This window comes from Alexandromys fortis, unplaced genomic scaffold (genome assembly GCF_014885135.2).
Source record: "Alexandromys fortis isolate MF-2015 unplaced genomic scaffold, M_Fortis_MF-2015_v1.1 scaffold_31, whole genome shotgun sequence".
In the NCBI taxonomy this organism is placed as follows: domain Eukaryota; kingdom Metazoa; phylum Chordata; class Mammalia; order Rodentia; family Cricetidae; genus Alexandromys; species Alexandromys fortis.
In genome coordinates, this window is record NW_026067974.1 from 2,991,200 (window position 1) to 3,012,796 (window position 21,597).

At 40.3% G+C, this 21,597-nt stretch overlaps 3 protein-coding genes across 6 annotated transcripts in view; 1 reads left to right on the plus strand and 2 right to left on the minus strand.

The window, feature by feature from the left end:
• The window catches only part of Stxbp4 (syntaxin binding protein 4), a 147,097-nt gene extending 137,064 nt beyond the window's left edge, over window positions 1–10,033 (minus strand). For all 3 annotated transcript variants that reach the window (XM_050156651.1, XM_050156648.1, XM_050156652.1), the window contains exon 1: window positions 9,959–10,033. The gene's annotated coding sequence lies outside the window, so the exon portion shown is untranslated. The remainder of the gene's footprint in view (window positions 1–9,958) is intronic.
• A 67-nt stretch (window positions 10,034–10,100) lies between these two features.
• On the plus strand, window positions 10,101–17,845 carry Cox11 (cytochrome c oxidase copper chaperone COX11). The gene is given in 4 exon segments (XM_050156654.1): window positions 10,101–10,478; window positions 12,362–12,517; window positions 14,076–14,201; window positions 14,875–17,845. Coding segments are annotated over 4 exon segments (828 nt in total). The 5' UTR covers window positions 10,101–10,115; the 3' UTR covers window positions 15,058–17,845.
• Tom1l1 (target of myb1 like 1 membrane trafficking protein) overlaps window positions 16,216–21,597 on the minus strand; it is a 64,940-nt gene continuing 59,558 nt past the window's right edge. The window contains exons 13-16 of one of the 2 annotated variants that reach the window (XM_050156653.1): window positions 21,380–21,485; window positions 20,923–20,995; window positions 17,360–17,424; window positions 16,216–16,828 (exon numbers count right to left, since the gene is read on the minus strand). In XM_050156653.1, the coding sequence (XP_050012610.1) occupies window positions 17,361–17,424; window positions 20,923–20,995; window positions 21,380–21,485 (243 nt within the window). In that variant the 3' untranslated portion in view covers window positions 16,216–16,828; window position 17,360. Of the gene's footprint in view, window positions 16,829–17,359; window positions 17,425–20,922; window positions 20,996–21,379; window positions 21,486–21,597 lie in introns of those variants that run through there. The other variant, XR_007594334.1, reaches the window with a different exon arrangement.

The window sequence follows — 21,597 nt, forward strand, 5'->3', positions numbered from 1 at the left end:
TACAGAGGAAATAATTTCTCTCAGACTCCAAGCTCTGTAAACAATTAGATGTCTTAAATGAAAAAAGTTACTAGCAAGCCAACACACAGCAACACAAGTGTGTACATGTGCATGTGTGCATGTACATACACACACCCTTTTATCGTAAACTGCCCGTCTGCAACACATTGATTTATATACAAGTGCATCCTAACACATCAGCACACACATGCACACAGACTCTCCTTATCATAAACCATTGGACTTCTTTCTGTTGTCATTTCAAATATTAAAATAATACATCTCAAATACTCATAAGAGCTTTTACAAGCACAGTCTAATAACTCCCCTTCCTTGACAGCGTGCTGCTATATTCATTTCAAAGCATTTTACAAACTGTGAGGTCAAGAAACCCCAATGTCTTTGTAACCATTTGCCCTCAGTAAAAAGATCACTAGAAGGAAAAGGAAGGACTTTGTGATATCCAGTAAAGAAGAGATTTGTTGGTTTAATAGCAAGACTCCAAAATCTAATAATGATGATAATAATAGTAACTCATAAGCCCACCAAGAAAGCTTCTTTTCCGAGACTTCTGGCCATATAATAGGTCTCTGAAGATGCGTTTCACTATTCAATCAAAACAGAGGGGACTGTTAGTTCACACTGAGTGGAAGGACTTATCTTGTATTGTTAGAGGAGTAGAAAGGTGCTCAATGAGGCTTTTCCTAAAGGAGGGAACTGCTCCTCTTTCCAAGGATATAAGAGTGAAATTTTACTGGGGCAGGGGTATTCACATGCTATATAAAGAAACTAGTTTCTGGGTAGAGCAGTAAGGAAATATAGGATACAACATGATTTGCTCACAAAAGATATAGCTAATTAGTCATATTTATCTAAAGAAAGGAGGTTTACAAAACACTCTGAAATAAAAATTTAATAAGTGCATAAGTGATTGTGCACAATAGAAGGGAGCATCAGTGGGCACAGCTACATCCCTGTGATACCAGCACAGGGAGGTTGGGGAAAGGGGAGGCTCATGAGTCTCATGAGTCTTGAGACAGGGAGACCCTGTCTCAAGAAAGTAACAAAAAAGAAAAAGAAAAAACCAAACAGAAAAAAGGAAAAAGAGGAGGTTAGAAAGAAATGAGAGGGGAACAAAAAACATTTTAAGGACAGGCTTTTGGGGAGCCATAAAGGAGGTAAACACAAACCCAGGGTTTTTATTAAAGTCAAGATATCTTTTTAAAAGATAGAGTATTTGTACTTATTCTTTGAGAATATCATACATGTACATAATGTGTTTTGATCATATTCAACCCATTTCTTTCTCCAATTCCTCCCACACTCATTTTACAATCTCATGTCTTCCTATTTTCTCTTTTCTAAAAAGTAACCCGTTGGATCCAATTAGTGTTGCCCATATGTGCACGGGTATGGAGCCATAGGATAGCTTCTAAAGATGGGTATTACAACACTTTATGGGGAGTAAGAGCTGACTTAGCAAACATATAGAATATCTGCTCATGAATGCCATCATGAGTAGTTCACCTAGATGGCTCTTCTCGGCATGTGTGCAGATATTTTTGTCAAATGGATACAAGCTAGAGTTATCAGAGAAGGGAACCTCAATTGGGAAAATGCCTCCATAAGATTGAGCTGTAAGTAAGCCTGAAAAGTATTTTCTTAATTAGTGATTGATGGAGGAGGGCCCAAACCATTGAAAGTGGTGCCATCCCTGCCCTGGTGGTCCTGGGTTCTATAAGAAAGAAGCCTGAGCAAGCCACGAGGAACAAGTCAGTAAGCAGCTCTCTTCCATGGCCTCTGCATCAGCTCCTGCCTCTAGGTTCCTGCCCTGTTTGAGTTCCTGTCCTCCAGTGATCAAAGTGATACAGAACTGAAAACCCAATAATCTCTTTCTTCCTCAACCTGCTTTGGTCACGGTGTTTCCTCACAGGAACGGTAACCCTGGCTAGGACGATACAGAAGTGTGCCGCAACTGAAAGAGTGATTGCTGTCTCAGGTCTGAGCTCCACTTCTGCTGCCCAGCTAGCCCAGGCATGAGAAGCCACTGCCTTACATGTGGAACAGCAAGCACATGCATGTCCTAACTTTACACTACAAGGACTCCTGTGCTTTTGGAGGGAGGACACGGATCGTGTTTCTGATATCCATGTCTCTTAAGATGATTGCAGGCAAGGAGCAGCCTGTGATCAGGTCATCTATGTGGAACCCGAGTGGGAAAAGCATGCTAGCCTAGCCACCTCACTCTGCACTCACTTCAAAAAAGAGTGAGGGCGCAGTGATGCTGCCTACCCTGTAAAAAATAATATGTGAATATGTAGTGTAGCGAGCTGTGTGGAATCACACCTGATAAAGATGTGTAATCAACTCCTGAGATGGCTGAGGCCTGACCTATGCTATGATCACGCAATGATCATCAGCTGCTTGCATATGCGTGGGCCTATGGGCAGTGCCCACTTGGCAATCCGGGATTGGCAGCCTATGCCTACTTAAGGGCTGGGAGAGGTTTGCCCGGTGAGAGAGGGGAAGGGAGAGAGAGAGAGAGAAAGTGAATAAAGTCCTGGAATAAACTGCAGTGAGAAGAGCTCTGGTGTGTCGTGCGTCTTCCTTGCTGGACGAGGTGAGGCGTGACAATGTAGTTTTACAGATGATTTAGAAATGCCCAACACTGGATCTCTTATTAGAAAAGAAATATCCCCTGTTGTGAAGTAAGACCTGCAGGTTCAGATCTTCCTTAAGAACAAAATGAGCCAGGAGGTGCATGCCTTTAATCCCAGCACTCAGGAGGCAGAGGCAGGCTATCTCTGAGTTAGAGACAGCCTGGTCTACAGAACGAGTTCCAGGACAGTCAGTGCTGTTATACAGGGAAACCCTGTCTCGAAAAACCAAAAAAAGAGCATCTTTAGAAACAGAGGTTGCAAACTGTTGTATATCACAGCACAGCAGAGATTCTTTAAAGTCATATCAACTATGTATAGATCACGGGTTAAAAACACTGGCTTTGCGGCCTTTGTTCAGGAAAACTACTCTCCCTCTTGAGTATTCGTTTTTTGCCCTCTCGGTTCCTCCCTTGTCTCTTCTCTAAGTCTTAAAAAAAAAAAAGAAAGAAAGAAAAAAGGGTGGGGGTGATTAGGAATGCCTCCTTTCACTTTCCTTATCTGATCCTCTTTAAGTAATGTGAAATTTGCACGCGGCCAAGATGAAAAGATGAAAGAGTTACTTCCCCGTCTCCTTTACTCAGTATCCAAAGGCAATATTCACGAGTGCATTTTTTCTGTTCAGAATGCAAGCAGCTCAGGAATGCTGCTCATTTTTCCTGGGGTGGACATGTAAGAATCTGCCAAAAGCATATAGCCTAACCTTGTGGAAGATACTGGAAAATGCAAAAGGACTTTGGGCTTTGTGAAACATGAGCTCTGCACAGCAGTTTTCTGGAACAGCCCTAACTTCTTCCTGTTTGCTTTCGTGTGTGTTCCTCCGCCAATAACTACGTTCATCCCATGTAGGTAATGTACCAAATTCTTGTCCTTGGTGAGTACACCAAGATTTCTGCTCTCTGTGGTGTGAGAAAAACAATAAAAAGCTAAAATAAAAAATGTTATGTTTCAGATACTGTAAGGTAATGTCAAGAAAAGGCAAATTTAGAATAGGGGACCAAGATTGTCAATAAGGGAGCCATGACCAGGGAGAGACATGAGACAAATGGTTCTTGAACAGCAGCACACAAGTGGGTATCTACAGAATATGAAGAAGTGCAGCTGGACCACGGTGAATGGAGGCAGGACAAGAGTACAGAGGTAGCGGGGTCTACACTACCTAACCTTCTGCACAAGGGTAAGGAGCTTGGGTTTTTGATTGATTTTAGTTCAAGGAATAACTTGACTGTTCACTGGAGACTGAAATTTTCCTTTTGCCTTTATTCTGTCTTTAACCATCTAAGGTTGGGCTCTCTGGTTCTGCATTTCCCCTTGGTTTTGGGCCTTTGCCTTTAACGTTGCTTATCCAATAGGTAGATTGTTCTTTAGCTCAAACAGAATGTCAGTCAGTGCATTTGAAATAAGATAGGTGTGTATTGTGTGTGTGTGTGTGTGTGTGTGTGTGTGTGTGTACTCATTTCTAAATTGACCAGGACTGGCTATAACAAGGACCTAATATAAAATGAAAACACAAGGTTCCACATTAAATAACTATTAACATATTCAAGACAGAAACAAGCAGAGAATCAAGTCAAGCTCAAGAACTGTTTAAATTAGAGGGACATTTCAGAGTAGTGTCCTGTAAGACCGGACAAGCCGCATATTCACAGAGGTGGCTTTACTATAATAAATGTTACTTGAATGAGGAGCATGTACAGTGCATAAGTGAATATTTTCTATTCGTCATATCTGTTACTTAGACAAGCTCATTAACACCCACTAAAGAGGACCAGTCTATCCAAAAGGCATAAAGAGCAGCTGTCAGGAAATAAAGAAGGAAACTACGAAATTCTACGGCAACTTGATGGCATCGCTGTGCACTAATGGGGATATAGTGATTATCTAGCCTGATTTCAACTAAATCACAACTCATTTTTCTTACTATTTATATAAATATGTATTCCTTCATACTGTGAGCTCAATTATTATAATATACAACTCCAAAATAAACAGCTGCTAATTCTATTAAAATAATCGCTAGGTATCACATTGCTGGATGAGTCCAGGAATTTTATTAGGCAAACAAACGGCTGGGAAATACAGATCAATGGCTACATATTTAGGCTGAAGCTGCAATTAAATTATGCTTTTAAAATACTGAAAAATATGAGCCAGGCATGAAGGTAAACATTTTAAATCCCAGCACTGGGGTTGGGAGGGGGTGTGTGACAGAGGCAAGTGGATCTCTGAGTTTAAAACTAGAGCTTCATCATCTTTAAGTTTTCAGAAAACCAACAACCAGGTTAGACAACAATATGTGACAGCAAAAGGTTTATAGGGCAATTTATTTTACCTTCTCGGTGTAAAACTAGACACGACCCTAGCGAACTAGAAAGAGTTTACCAGGTTTAACTATTTTCTGCTGAAGAATGCCATTGGACATTAGGTGCCAAGTCTTTAGTGCCAGTACAGGCTTTACATTTTAAACGTGCGGCCGTACTTCTAGCTGCAGAACAGGGTTAGACTAGCCCGGAGGAGTTCACTTTCCATCCATGGTGGAGCACTCCTAGGCATTAGCTACCACTGTGATTTATGCAACATCATGAACACACTCAGACTCACCAAATTATAGCCTGGGGTTAAGCATTCATCCAAAGCTGTAGAGAAGAACAAATACATTTCGGGAGTTTCTGATACTGCAGTATTCCTCTAGCTGCATATGCCAGTCTTGTATTATCAGATCCTTGACCTCAGGCCTCCACACTGTGTTCTAACTTCAATCTTATGTTTAATTCCAGTTTGTTCTAGTTCAGAAAATCATTTTAAAATATGCTGTCTTCTAAATAGACAACTTAGCACATTAATGATTTTAATCAAGGCAGAAGAAACTTGTCCTGATATTGAAACGGAAATGGTTCATTTGTTATTACCATTGTCCATTGCAAAACTGCTTTCTATACAGGGCACAGAAAAATACCAGGAAGCAAGGAGTCACAATCATTTTAAGCATAAGCTTCAGCTGACATTACCCAGCTGACTTTGCTTGTGCAAGTTACTTCAATGTTTTCAGTCTGTTTTTTTCCTTATCGACAGAATGGGAAGATTGGCCTCAAAGGGGGCTGGGCTTGGGAGAGGGTAGGGGAAGGGACTATATTTCCAGAATCAAGCTTCTCCTTTGTGGCCTTCCTTCCTTCCTCCAGGTCTTCAAAACTGCCTGCAGCTAACTATAATCACTTTGCTTTTGGCTTTGCCCTCTTTTCTTCTGTCCTGCTGAATGTTTAAATGGTGCCCAAAATGGAGCATATTCTCTGGGTTCATATACCAGGCAGAAGCAAGCTCACATGTCTATGGCCAAGTTCTCAGCTATGGTAATTTGCTCAGATACCGGGGGAAACAAACAGGTAGTCTATATATTAAAAATAACAGTAGACTCACTTCTCATGCTGGGCACACATACACAACTGTAACTATACATCCAAGTTGTCTGGTCTGTCTGAGAAGGTCTAGGGATAATGACTACTTCCGGTTCCTAGTTTTATTTCTAAATATCACTCTCCACTCTAGGAAGCCAGGCCCTTGCAGTAACGGCTAATACCACGGTTAGGGGAGGAAGAATGGAAGAGGAGCATGCCAACTAGAAACCATAACTGAGATATGACATTTAGTAAAGAGGTAAACACCTCACAGTCATGAATCAAGTTGAAGCTATGTGATCCCTAAAGAAATTCAATGAGACAATACCTCACTTCTGTGGTTTCAATCAGAGGCTCATAAACCATGAGAAAGCACCGCACACAAAAATCAGACACATACTGAGGACACTATAGCTATTAACTAGGTGCTACTATTTAAAAAAAAAAAAAATCAAGGCTGTGTGGAAGGGCTAAAGAACTATTTCAGACTGGTGAAAACTAAAGAGGCAGGACACTAAAAACAAGGGGCCATCCTGGACTGGACTGTAGACAAAAGCTGGAAATAACTGGGACAAGTGGTGTCTTAGAGTTTCTATTGCTGTAAAGAGACACCATGACGACAAGTCTCATAAAGAAAACCAAGTCATTGGGTGGCTTACAGTTTCAGAGGTTTAGTCCATTATCTTCATGGTGGGGCATGGCAACATGCAGGCAGATATGGTGCTGGAAAAGGAGCCACATACTGATCCCACAGGCAGCAGGAAGTGAGCTAAACTAGGCGTAATTTGAGCATAAGAGACCTCAAAGCCTACACCCCAGTAACACACTTCCTCCAACAAGGCCACACCTACTAATAGTGCCCCTCCCTATGATCTTATCGGAGCCAATTAAATCCAAACTACCATAAGTGGTACTAACTTAAGCTGAATCCACAAATACCATGGTATGAAGTTATGAAGGTACATGTTCCTTAAAATCATGTTGAAGCCCTAGCCCCATTGCAGCTCTATCCAGACTACGCTATTACTAAGGTTAAATGAGATCATAATGGAGAACAAGTGATCGATCAGATGCAATTAGTGTGTCTATAAGAAAGACATCACAGCAGGGTGGTGGTAGCGTAGACCTTTAATCCCAGCACTCGGGAGGAAGAGTCAGGAAATGTCTGAGAATTCAAGGATAGCCTGGTCTAGAGTGAGTTCCAGGACAGGCTCAAAAGCAACAGAGAAACCAAGTCTCAAGTCCCCCAACACCCCCTCAAAAAAAGACATCACAAAGCTTGCTGCCTTCTCCCAGGCATGCCAGTCCACAAGTGTACTACAGGCGAGGGAGGACCCTCATGAGAAATGCATTAGCCAGTACCTTGCTCTTGGTTTCCCAGTCTCCAGAAACATAATACATTGTTGAGTAACCTAGTCTGCAGTGTTTTGTTATGGTGGCCCAAGGTGATAGCACAGTAATATTGAACTGATGCTAAATACCTGCTTAGGATGGCTGTGCTGTGCCCTTGTAATCAATACTTCTGTACGTATTAAGTTTACAGTTCCAGAATGTCATATGCCTGCTCTCTTCTCAGATGGTACAGAGATCTTTAAGATTAGGGAAACCAGGTGAAGGAAAAGTGGGAAATTTATTACGTCTGCATAGATTATGTAACTTTTAAAATTATTTCAAAGTAGAATTGGAGATTGAAAAGTTTTAATTATCATCCAGAAACATTTTTATAAACATGAACTGTCATTTTCCATTATTGTATTGGGATTGGATTGATGTCTATTTTAGTAAAAGAGAAATCTAGAAAGACTTACATCACTTTACTGCAATCATAATGGCTGTACCTCAGATATTCACATTCAGTTAATAAATAAAAACATTCATGATTACAGCTCTATTACTGACATATTTATACAGCTGCTTTGAATAATCTGAATGGAAAAATACCTGGAGAGGGGGGGGGGGAAGGCTGAAGGAAATACACTGTTAGCTTCAAGCACATTAAAGTTAACATAGGATTTTTTTTTAAAAGAAATTACAAGCATATTGTGTGTGTGTGTGTGTGTGTGTGTGTGTGTGTGTGTGTGTGTGTGTGTGAAGTGCCTGAAGGGGCTAGAAACACTGGAACTGGAGTCAAAGTTCTGAGTCTCCAGGTGAGTCCTTGGAACTAAACCTAGGTCCTCTGCAAAACAGTAAAAGCTTTTAACCTCCAAGCTGTATCCACAGGCCCCTAGTAAGGAATTTGAGTCTACACTGTAAACAATTAAGAGGTCTTATCCTGAAAATCTCACAGTCTGTGTAAGCGTCAAGGCGCATACAGAGGGAAAGGATGACCAAATACTGCCATAACAAAATGAAAGCAAATTTCTAGAGTAAGAGCATTGTTACTTGTGTGGCCATGTACCAGAATGATGTACTAGACAATGATTTAGATTTTATCCACACTACAATTTCGCAGCTCTGTGGCCACTAACCAGTTACTGATCCAAGGCCTCCATGTCCTCAACTACTCCAGTTGCCTCACATCTGCTTCCCACTCATGCCCTCCACCCTTGCCCCTTTCACTCTCATCTCATGTGACTAACATCTTTTTCTTCCTTTAGTGTGAATAAAATCAGATCAAGTTTCTCCACTGTTCCTAACACTAAGCTTCCCTTAAAGTGGTTTCAATAGCTTTATCAGGTCTTTGTGTGGCGGGGACCCAATTTCCTTCCACTGTCAGCCTTGCTCAGTAAGCAAGGTTCACACTGACCTTGGTTTTTGTTGTTGTTGTTTTGTATCTTATCCAATCCACCCCTGCCTCTGGACTTGTGTGTGACCCAAGACTGTTTTGTGGGTAGCTCTTTTTCAAGGTTCAGGAGTAGGCTCAAATGTCACCTCTAGGATGACCTTATTTTACCTTTTAAAGAGAGACATCATGCCCCCAGCTATTTTGATGGCAGACCCTGTTAGCTGGAATCCCCTTATTTACAGGTTTATTTTCCGAGGGCAATCAATAACAAAAGTGCGTGTGCCTGATTTATTTGGATGATGCCTCCCCCCCCCCCTCGTCAACTAAGAAGTGCCAGGGATAAATGTTGACTGACCTACAGTTCTTTAGGCCTTCAGGTTTCTAACGCACGAAGGGGGGGGGATAATCAGACCCACTCTTGCCATTAGAAACTAGACCTAACTTTATAAAGATCTTCCTATGCCTGCAGCAGTGGGAAAATCACTTCGTATGCTTATCCTCATGCACCACTGTGATTTCCAATCACGAAATAAGGTCAGCAGGTTATGGAGAAGTTAAAAGAAAATACAACAGATGTAAGGACAAGTCCACAGTAAATTCATCAGAGCTTAACGTCAGAATCTGCTCTTAGCTGCTATTTACTAGTGGTCCTTGTTTGTCCTATTAGCGAACTGAAGACGGCTATTGCATATTTCCCGGGGGTCTTTGCCTGCCCGATTCAGTTCCCCCTTTAAAAGGCCCACAAATCTTGGTCCTTCTGTTCTGAACCGCAGTTTGCAAGCGGTTCTCTGCCTTGATGTTCTTATGGGGTGAATAGCAAAGGAGTATCAGCGCCGTGGAAGGCGTCTGCAAATGAGCTGAGAAGATGCAGAAGTCGAGAGTATTGGAGAGGGATGCAGTTTGCACAGTTAGTGCTCCTGAAAGAAGCACTGCCTGACCTCAGGTCAGAGGTGGTTAGTGAACTCCAAGCAGGAGCCCCACACGAGAGCTGCCGCTGGGGGCCGCTGGGTCGAGACAAAGGCTGACGGAGTTTGGGAAGATGGGTGTTAAGTGTTACAGTACAAACCCCAGTGAGGAGCTTGCATGTAGAGGGCCAGATGCATTTTCCACAAAGTAAACTAGAGAAGTATTAGAGGGAAACAAACTGCAAGGCACAGCCACCTAGCAAGAAAACGCGAACTTACCCTCTTCTGGCCACCCGGCCTCCGTAGCCCGGCTACTACCTGAGGAATCTGGTCGTCAAGGCAGCGGCGGGGCTCAACCCGGCTACCGCGAGACTCGAGAGGTCTCGCGAGTACTCGCCTAGCGGCCCTGACAGGCGGGCGTGCTTTCCGGGGGGTTATGGGAGGATTTTGGTGTCCGGGATAGAGGTCGGTGGCTCTGTGCTGCCGGTGCTGGAGCCAGCCCGGGTGGGCGGGCTGGACTGTGGCGAGATCGGAGCCGGTTCTTAGGCCCGGCTGGAAGGGGCTCGGAGGTGCCGGGCGGGGCCTGAGGCGGCTCGGGACATGGGAGCGTCCGAGCGGGTTCCGCGGTCCCGCCGCGCAGCCGCCCCGGCGGCCGAGGAGCAGCAACCCGCACCAGCGCGCGCAGGAGGACGAGTGGCGGCGGCGGAACAAGACGGTGCTCACCTACGTGGCCGCGGCCGCCGTGGGCATGGTGGGGGCCTCCTATGCCGCCGTGCCCCTCTATCGGCTCTACTGCCAGGTAGGGAGGGACGAGGTGCAGGATGGAGCCCAGCGGCGCCATCATCCCTGGGCCAATGCCTGCGTAGGCCGCGATTCTCCAAGGCCAGTTCCGGGAGAGATGGAGCTGGTGCCACGCCTCAGAAGGAATGAGCCTTAACACAGGGACAGGGTACTCCTGGCACTTAGTGAGTAGAGAGGTTAGACAGGCTGTTAGTTACCTGGAAGTTCATGGGACACCCCGCCCCCCCCCAAAAAAAAAAAAGATTTTCCAACATGCCAGTAGTACTGAGACCGACAGAAATGAAGTAGTTAACACTCCTGAGTGTCTGTTCACATGCTTTCGTCAGGTTAGGCTAGGTTAACATTAGGTCTTAAAAAAAAGTAGCCTTAAAATCAAGTTCCATGTTTAACACTAGTATGTCCTTGAGAATACCCTGCTACTGTGAAATCAACAAGTTTTAGAGCAAGAAATAAAGTAAGTATAGGATGCCATGGAATGCAATGGTCCCTTTTTATGAGCCAATTAAAATGAAACCCAGCGATACTATGATTGCCTCAGCTAGTAGTAGATCTGGGCTTGAGCCCAGGATGTCGTTTTAATGACTGTTTGGCTAGTTTAGTTTAAGCACTGAACTTGAGAAACTTTAATCACATATGTCCCAAGAATATATAAGGAATTGATATTGAAGGAGAATACATAAATTTATTTTTATTCAACTGACTTAAATTCTTTAGGAAAAATAGTTTGTCTTAAAACTCAGTCTCTTAAACAAAATTATATATATATATATACACTTGTTAAATAAAGTCAAATACTTGTCCTGCAGTTCATCTCTTAGGTTTAAAGTGGAATTTGACAATGTTGAGAGAAATTGCTGAAGCTAAGTAACTTGTGTAACAAGCAAAAGAAAGATAGTAAAATATTAATACGGTAGTTTTTTTAGAGTCTTCCATTAGCCTCAAATTTGACCTTTTGTTTTTCTAGTATAGGCATGGTAAATTATCTGGGAATCAGAATTCTGATTATCTTAAGAATAAGAATATCTTGGAAGTAGCATTGTCCCCACATCTGATAAAATGATAGTAATGAGCCCGGGTCCTCTGGAAAAGCAGTCAGTGCTGGAGAGATGGCTCAGTGGTTAAGAGCACTGACTGCTCTTCCAGAGGACCCGGGTTCAATTCCCAGCACCCACATGGTAGCTTACAACTGTCTGAAGATCCAGTTGCAGGGGATCTGACACCTTTATACCAGTGCACATAAATAAACCATAAAAAATACTTTAAAAAAATTCCTGGTACTTTATGGCAGTTAACTGGGAAACCAAAAATAAAAAGCTTAAAAAGGTCAGGTACTCATTAACTGTCAATGAAGGATAAAAGATCTCTGTGTTTGCAGAGAATTACAGGTAAGTGTCAGATAATCATTGCTCCACCCACACGGGGAAACATTTATGATGCCCTGGGAAAACAATATACAACTGAAACTCTGAACTGATTTCAGCTCTAAAAACTGTGGTGCAGAAACATGGACAGTTTTGTGTTTTAACTGAAATGACTGGGTGTGGGTAAACTGGTTTTTGTAAGTGAAAAATTGTTTATGTAAACTAGACTAACAGTGAAGGGAACTGTTTAATGAAAGGTTACATGTCAAAAGTCTTGCTTTACACTCAGTAATAATAGCTTGTCTTCAAAATCTGCTTTTAAAAGTGACTCCTTGCTAGAAAAAAATAGGACTCACTTTACCAAATATAAACAAACCATTGACACAGAGGAAAAGATCAGGGGTAGTATACAGTTTGGCTCAAAGTAGAGCATTCGGTTGTTTTTCAAATTTTACTTTTTTCCAGGAGATACATGGAGATCTAAACACTGTTGCTTAACGTATCCAGTGTCTTGTTCTAGACTACTGGACTTGGAGGATCTGCAGTGGCCGGGCACTCATCCGACCAGATTGAAAACATGGTGCCCGTTAAGGATCGAATCATTAAGGTCACCTTCAATGCCGACGTGCATGCCAGTCTCCACTGGAACTTCAGACCTCAGCAAACAGAGATATATGTGAGTGACGAGTGGGTGCATCTGTTAACCCATCTGTGCTAAAGTGTTACACCATCTAAGCATCTCAGAATGCTAGTACACCTCATGAGTAGATAGAGTTGATAATATTCATGGGATCTAATTTCAGAGTGGAATTACTCAAGGAATATGTTAGTGTTTTGAAACATTTACTTTTTCATATTCCCTACATTTAAATGGAATTATGGCATTTGGGGTTTCTGTGATAGTCCCACAGTATACCCCAAGCCAGCCTCAGACTTACGACCCTCCTACCTCAAATTAGCCTTGCTTGCTGTTATTCTTGATTTCTCAGTGCATTAACCTTTGCTTAAATAAGGGTTTTATTCCATCAGTTTTACTCTGGTTGTAAACTTATTGTAATCTATTTAAGGTTAGTTTAACATTGATATCCCTTAAAAATACTCAACCATGCCATTAAGATCTAAATGAATTAGAGGTATAGATGGTGCTGGCTATATTTTAACTTTTAATCAATTGAAACAATGTTATGTGTTTATAATCATGAGATTAAAAGTTGACTAAATCCTAATGTTGAGTATATATCATGTTATATAGCTTCCTGACTTTTACTATGATATAGGTGATAATAGAAAAAAATGTGGAGAATCATTGGTCATAGTAAGTAATTGACTGACATATCAGAAGCATTTTTGTCCATCAAAAAGAAAAATATAATTTTGAGAGGAAGAGAAAGTACTGAGGTATGAACCAAGGGTATTGTATGTGCTGGGGAAGCACTCTACCATTGAGCTAAACATATAGACTAAGAAAACATTTTAAAGATGTGAAGTAATTATTTCAGTAGTAACAACAGTCTAGCATCATTGTATCCAAAATTCTTTTGAATTGTTAATAATTATAATCCTGAAAGGATTTGAGGTAAATGCTTTTTAACTATAGATTACTCTCAAAAGCCTTAATTTCAAATGTTATTTTAAAAAACCCTTATAAAACAAAGTGCTTCCCCAGTTTAGTGAACATACTTAATTTTCTTTAAGGAGCTTGTAGGTTATGATTTTGAATACTGGTTCAAATTGCATGGCAATAATCAGGATGAAGGCAAATTGGTACGTCATAGAATGTCCTATGGAAATTTTTTACAGCCTTTTTGCTTTTATTTCTCAAAGTATTAACTCCTTTTAGTTTAATAGATAACAATCAGTCATTTTTACACTGGTTATAAATGTAAGTTATTCAGAGTTGTGCTAAGTTTAATATTGGCACCCTTTAAAAAATTTGGCAATCATGACATGCAGGTTTAACTGTTATAAAGTAGCTGGGCTTGAGCTGTGGTTTGCTTGACTTCTTGGACACATTGTAAGTAATTTATAGAAGATTCAGACAGCCAGCTGGGACCTTGATAACTGATCTTTTGTTGGCATGAGCAAATACACAGTCTGAAACTAAGATAGGTTTGTGGCAGTGTTCATAGGACATTGAGATAGGTAGTATGGTCCAATGAATAAAAAAAAGTATGATTCTTAATTTAGCGGGGGGAATGAATAGCATCAAATATAACGTGTGTTTGTTGAAACAGGTGGTACCAGGAGAGACTGCACTGGCATTTTATAAAGCTAAGAATCCTACTGACAAACCAGTAATTGGAATTTCTACATATAATGTTGTACCATTTGAAGCTGGACAGTATTTCAATAAAATACAGGTAAACTGAATGTGTAAACTTTATGATAAAAGTATGTGAAACTGCTTATTATAAATTAAATGCTTTTAATTTCTAAAAGTTCACTTTCTGGCTGGATATTGTAGCTAATGCCTATAATCCTAGTACTCAATAGACTGTGATGGGAGCATTGTCATGAGTAGAGTCCAGCCTGGATATGGGTGTGTAATGGATTCTAAGCCAAGCTGGCCTGCAATGTGAGACTGCAGAAAAAGGGAAGAAAAAAAAAAAAAAAAAAGCCTAGATCAGTACTTAGTTATTCCAAACATAAAGCCATTTTTGTGTCTTCATGCTTGTACCATCTAGATGGAGGGAGAAACCAAATTTATGTTTGTTCCTTTTGTTTATTTGTTTTGAGACAGGGTCTATGTATCCTGACTGTCCTGGAGCTCTGTAGACCAGGCTGACTCAAACTCACAGAAACCCACCTGCCTCTGCCTTCCAAATGGTGGGATCAAAGGGCTGTACTGCTATGCCTGGCTACTGTATTCTAAGATTAGAATTAAATTGCTTCTTAATCCTTAAAGCAAAACTCGGTCTGTGCAGAAAAGATGTTGTTATCCTATGGTGGTGCTTAAGGACAGGAAATGAATATTGCTGTGTTTAAGTAATACAGAGGAACCTTATTAACCAAATATCTCTCTGTAATTTGTAGTGCTTCTGCTTTGAAGAGCAAAGGCTTAACCCACAAGAAGAAGTAGACATGCCAGTGTTTTTCTATATTGACCCTGAATTTGCAGAAGATCCAAGAATGGTGAATGTCGATCTCATCACTCTTTCTTACACCTTTTTTGAAGCAAAGGAAGGGCACAAGTTGCCAGTTCCAGGCTATAATTGAAGTAGATTCCAAGGCCTGCTTCAGATTTGTGATTTTTGGAAAATCATGTATTGTGCTTTCTCAGAAGAGAAATATTCTACACTAATGTATATTGAAACCTTGTATTTTAAATGATTCTATTTCTTTCTTCTCAACTTCATTTATCTCATTTAAGACTGAGAGAATGGGTTCAGGACTCAGTCTGTGATAAAAAGATGCTGCTATCTCTGATGGTACTTAGGGGCAGGAAATGAGCATTGCTCTGTGTGCAGTAATAGAAAAGGAATGGTATTTATCGAGACATGAAGAATATTGACTGTTGGATGTACCACACGGGTGACTGTTGAAAACTGCACAAAAGGTCAGGGAGATGAATCAGTGGGTTAAATTGTTTGCTTCATAGGCCTTGACAACTTGTTCTGGTTCCTGGAACCAGCCTTAAATGAGTGAGTGGAGTAGCTGACACCTGTAATCCCAGAGTCCTGACAGTGAGGTGGGAGGTTGAGCCAGGAGAATCTCCTCGCCTTTATATGCATGCTATGGCACACATGCACAAATAAACTGCTTTAGTGGTTCAGTTTAATTCTGTAGTGTTAGGACCTTCACACTTTTACCAATGTATCTGAAAACTTTGAAAAAGAAAATATGCTCAAGTGGTTTTAGTTCATAGACCTTATCACCAAGCAAGGGCTGCTACTTTTCTGCAGTATAAAGTGACACAATTTAAAATTGTTCATTTATTTTGTGAGTATGTGGGGAAGGTGAGTGACACATATGTACTGGTCAGCAGACACACTGGGAGACAGTTTTTTCAAGGTTGTCAGACAAGGCAGCAAATGCATTCCTGCAGAGCTGTCTTTGGCTGAACTGACAGTTTTAAAGACTTAAAGAAGAGTAAGAGGAATCACTCGGTCTGCCAGCTCACTCCAAGTTTGTAATCTTCATTCAAGCGTGGCTTTTCCTGTTAAGATTGAGGGCTTATTTATTCAGAGTATTGAATAGACAATGACTTGGATATGATGATAAAGTGATTTAACAGAAGAATTACACCTGCTAGTCTGTGCTGGCATTTATTATCATAATTCCAGATTCATTAATGGATGATGTAAGGAAGAAACTATGAAGACTTATTGACATAAATGCTCTTTGAGGTAAAAAACAAAACAAAAACAATACAACTCTGACAAATTAATAGTAATTTAATTTTAAGTGAATGATGCACAATTTTGTTTTCCAGTATTTGTTTCAAAATGTAAATTATAATAAAAGGCAAGAATGTTTAACATTACAAAGGCCACCTGATGCAGTGCTCAGGCACTTGAAATATAATTAAACAAATCATCAAGTTTAAACCAAAGTGTTATTTATATATAAATGCAAACTGACTTCTACATTCAAATTCAGTTAAATGAAGGCACTCATTTTCTTCTTCACTTCCTGCCCAATCTGTTCACAATATTTTGTAGTAGGACGATCTTCAAGTACCCTTATAGGTCTGTGGTGATTTCTATTGGTAGGAATGCCTGCGCAGCAGAAGAGTCTTCAACTTAACCAGTTGACCTAATACCAGAAAGTTTTCCTTCTGCTGAAGTTGTAGTTGTTATAGTCAGCTTCTCCTGAAATCCTGAGCCATTGTCAGGAGTAGCTGTGTTAGCTGGGAAATGTTAACTATTCTGTTGAGAAGTGGTCCACTGGATTTCCCTGTTGGCAGGACTTGTCTTTCAGGCCTCAGTGGAGCAGGGACTGCTTTATTGAGCTGGTCCTTTGTGCTGCTAATTAGCTGAGCATACTCCTGAAATAAAGGGAAGACATTGGCCATTCTCTGAATTTCCTGAGAAACTGGAAAGCCATACAGTTAAGCAGAGGAAAGGTTGGAATGGACTTTTCCATGGTTGGAGATATGAAGGGAGTAAACAGTGAGCAGGTCAGTGGAGACCAGGCATTCAGTGGTATGTAAATAGGATACCTGGTGCAGGAGCACTACTGATGGTCCAGCTAACAGGTATGGACTGCACACGGATGCCATAGAGTTGTATTGAAATGACAAAGTTTACTGATCATCTTTTACTTTTGTTAGCATTAATATTTATATACCCCAAACCAGCTTCTGTATTTCCATGCCTCATTTCTAGATGATAAGATAATGGAGAGTGTATGTCATTAATGAGCACTGGACAGTGTTAAATAATTCAGAGGAACTTGGTACTGTGCTGAAATGGGTATCAGACTCGAATGGTGCTTATAGAATTTAATACCAATATGCTAATTCCACTGAATTATATGGAATCTATGTTGCGTAAGCTGGTGGGGTTTTTTTGTTTACCTTAGCAGTCACTGTGATTTTGAGCTTCTTTGTGGTGGTAAGCATCAATTTCTTCATAAACAGCTCTGAAACAAAGCCACCAAGGTAGAAGAATTACACTTCAGTTACAAAGTACTGTATTAGCACCACCAAAACTGAAAAGTACTGGCTTTTGGGCTGGGGTGTCAGGCATCATATGTAATAAAAAGATCTTTATCCTATACCTCATTCTAACATAAAAACATTCTAATGTTAGAGGTCTTTCCCATGCCAATTCAAGGACAATTTATTCTTACTTTTGATTTAAAGGAAAACTGGTTCGTATTTGGGCAGTTTGATTTTTTTTTTGTTTTACTTTAAAACAAATCTAGTTTTAAAATAATTTAAAAATAGGAATTGTCTGCTTTATTTAACATTGTATTATAGTCTAGACTTGGGAGAAACCTTTAACTTGTGTTGGTCATTTCTGTACCATTAATAAATTATAATTTTTAATAATTTCCCTAAGTTTATATGTAATTTTATAGCTCAAAAATTATCTGTACCCAAAGGTGGCATTCATATATAGAATATAGCAAAACACAGCTGGGAGAAATCTCCCAAAATAACACTAAAACAAACAAAGTGATCAATTTCATCAATTTTACCATGTTTCTAAAACTTTTAGACTTACTTTCCATAAAGTAATTTTACCTTTTACCCTCTTTAAGCCACTGATCTCATTATGTCTCAGGAAGAAACCTTATGTATTGTTCCCCATCTTTATATAGGAACTTAATATGTCCTTTCTCAATCCCTCCAGTTTATTTTTATGTGCATTGCCCATTACTCCCATGATCCTGTCAGCCTGTCTTCTCAGACACCTCTTCAGCAAATGCCTTCTTTTCCAAACCTTCAACTTCTCTAGGTCCTAACCCTCCACATTACATGCCAGTGCGGTCTCTCATCACATAGCTCCTAGAACCTCCCTCAATAATCCTCTAGTTCCCAAGCCATGCCCATCTCTTTACATTTATCTTGTAAGATATTTGTATGTATTTTCACTCTTAATTTTTAACATTGAAATGTGGCTTGTGTCCCCAATTCACTAAAATAGCTTTAATAAAACCTATGTGCATGTAGCTGAATCCAAGATCTAGTTTTCAGTTCCTGACCAGGTTGTACTGTGTATAATATGTTCATCATAGCTGTGCGCAGATTAAACTTCCACGCCCAACACTAGATGTCCGATTACTTTCTTCATTGTCTGTGTTGGCATTTCCAGTTCATTGACTGTGCTAAACCTGCTTTCTACTGTGTGTGTTTTTGGTTGTTATTGTTATTTTGTAGACTTGACAAAAATTAGCAGTGCTGCTTCTTATGATTACCTCTAGCCTTCATTTACAGTAGTTCATATACACTAGTTACTATATCCCTTCATTGACATATTTGCTGGCCAGCTTAATTTTTTCTCCGCATTATGTTTCATGTTTATAAGAGCAGAGAGCTTGTCTTGCTCAAAATTAGATATTAGTCACGCCCTATTATATACATGAAATGTTGAAGGCGATGTGTGTGCTGAAGATACATAGATATCTTCAGAAAGAAAATTTTGGCCTGGGATTATTGGCCAACCAGTGATGTGAAAACTCTAGAACTAAGAATTTCTGCTTTTTCTTAGAAGTTCCTGGATTTCATGAGACCTTCAGTAGAACTGAGGCTCTGAGTCTCCAGAAAGCAAGAAACAAGGTGGTAAAGAGTTCCAGGGTTTCTCCTCCAGCTTCCCTGCTGACCATCTCACCCCTGGTACCTAGGACACAATATACTTACTTAAAGCAGTTAGTTAATCTGAATATGCTCAGGAAACTGAAATATTTGGACTTGAAATTTAACTACGTAAGTACATGTGTTCAGTGATGCAGCCACTTTTATCAAGCTTAGCCAAGGGAAATTCCACCATCCTTAGGAAAGTGCCTAGCAGTTGGATGTGGTGATACGTGCCTATAATCACAACACTCAGGTCAGGGCAGGAAGGTCTCATGAGTCTGTTTGATAGTAAATGATACCAAAATGGCTGTCTACTCTGAGGGCTTAAATAGAAAATATATCTAATGCTCCCATGTGCCAGGACATTGGCTGTAAAACAGGACCAAAGCAAAATATATATGAAGAGAAACAGGTTAAAAAAAGTAATAAGAGCTAATGGGACAAGCCTAAACTAAGGCTGAGCATTCATAATTAATAGTCACCATGTCATGATTTCAGGGATGGCTGTCCAAGAAAACCTGCTACAATTGGCAGTCATGGGTACGTGGTGAACTACAGAACATACTCTGTACCACCACCTTTGCTAACATTAACACAGCTATGGCGCTTATACAGTATCACAAATCTTTAGAACTACTTGAACATACTAGTTTTTAACTATGGGTAATTGATTCTTTTTAAATGTACATTTTAAATTCTGCACAGGCCAAACAAAATACAACTGGGGACCAGATATATAGACTCCAAGCTACCAGTTTCTGATTGATGATTTCCAAAATCTTGTTTTGAGCATTTTTCACAATGGGGATAATCTTCCACTCAAGAGGATAGGTATTAAATCTGTAATAGGGAGCTGGAGAGATGGCTCAGCAGTTAAGAGCACCGGTCACTCTTCAGAGGACCTGGTTTCAGTTCCTAGCACCCACACAAATGTTTACAATGGTCTGTAACAACAGTTCCAGGGGATCTGACACCCTCTTTGCATACACAGGTACAGGTACACATAGGCTGCACAGACATGATGCAGGCAAACACATAAAATAATAAAACCCCTATAATGTGCTTACCATCCCATATACAACCTGACAAACAGGAAACCATTCAGTGATGGTACCTTAAGGATTTCAAATTCAAAGCATTTTTATTTTCCCTTTGGACAAGGTCTTGCCTTGTGGCCTACACTGGTCTGACTCATGATCCTCCTACCTATATCTCTGACATGCTAAGAGTATACTGTATGGCTACACCTGGCTATAAAACAATTTTAACTGCTGGAGAGATGGCTCAGAGGTTAAGAGCATTGCCTCCTCTTGCAAAGGTCCTGAGTTCAATTCCCAGCAACCACATGGTGGCTCACAACCATCTGTAATGAGGTCTGGTGCCCTCTTCTGGCCTGCAGGCATACACACAGACAGAATATTGTATACATAATAAATAAAAAACATTAATGGTCACTTTTAAGGATATTTTTGTCATGTTGAACACAAGAAGTTCTTTTACATGTCTTTTGATTCAATTTTGGGGGAACAATTTTAAAATGTGGCATTAACATGCCTAGTGTCCCTCTCAAACTAGAAAGACACTTGCCACCAATCTATGCTAAATGCTGGTTCCAGTTACTTCTTAGCGTGTGACTAGCATTTTTATGTTTCAGTCACAGGCCAAGAGCAATAAGGCCATTGAGAGCAACAGCCACTATAAAACCTCATAAATCATTTTTAATAAGGCCATAAATTTCTGCCAAATGCTAAACAAAGTTAAATGATTGACCAAGCTCAGCTCTGTCCTCAAAGAGAACTGAGACAAAACATAAATTAATGATTTTCTAAATGACTTACTCTGTAGCAGGAGCTAAGGGATCAAACTCCATTACCTCGTAGTAATTGGGTGGTTGGAGATCATTGTTTAGCACTTGCATGAAGAAGGAAAAAAAGACCATTAAGTACACATTACGCTTGTGAGGAGCATGCACAATCCATAATTTGTTTAATGTAACAAATATTCAATTTAAATGAGTCTAACAAATACAACCAAAACAGACGGTTCAAATGTTACTAAGTTCCATGAGTCTATACATAAAATAGGATTTCCAAACCTCAACTATAATTTTATTTATTTTAGTGTGAACCAAATACAACATTCAGTTCAGCACAAGTATTTTTATAATCTCCTAATGCGAATTATAATGAATGGTGTCAGCCCTGAGTTTATTATATATGTTTTCAAAGTACAACGAGCTCTCTGCATTTCTCTATTTTTAATTAATAGTCTTTGACAGATTTGGGTCTTGTGTACCTGGATGATTGCTGGGCAAGGGGGGCTGCCTCTGGCTCGGCGGTGCTGCTGTGGCAGGCTGTAGGCTAACTGGCTGTAGTAATACTGAATTGGAGTGTTCTGGAAACTGGAGAAAGCATAACACGTGTTCAGGCATACATTCTACATTAAGCATTTTTGTTACCAAATGGCACTGCTCCAAGAGTCATACATTCAGCTGGGTGAGAACTAGTCACTTT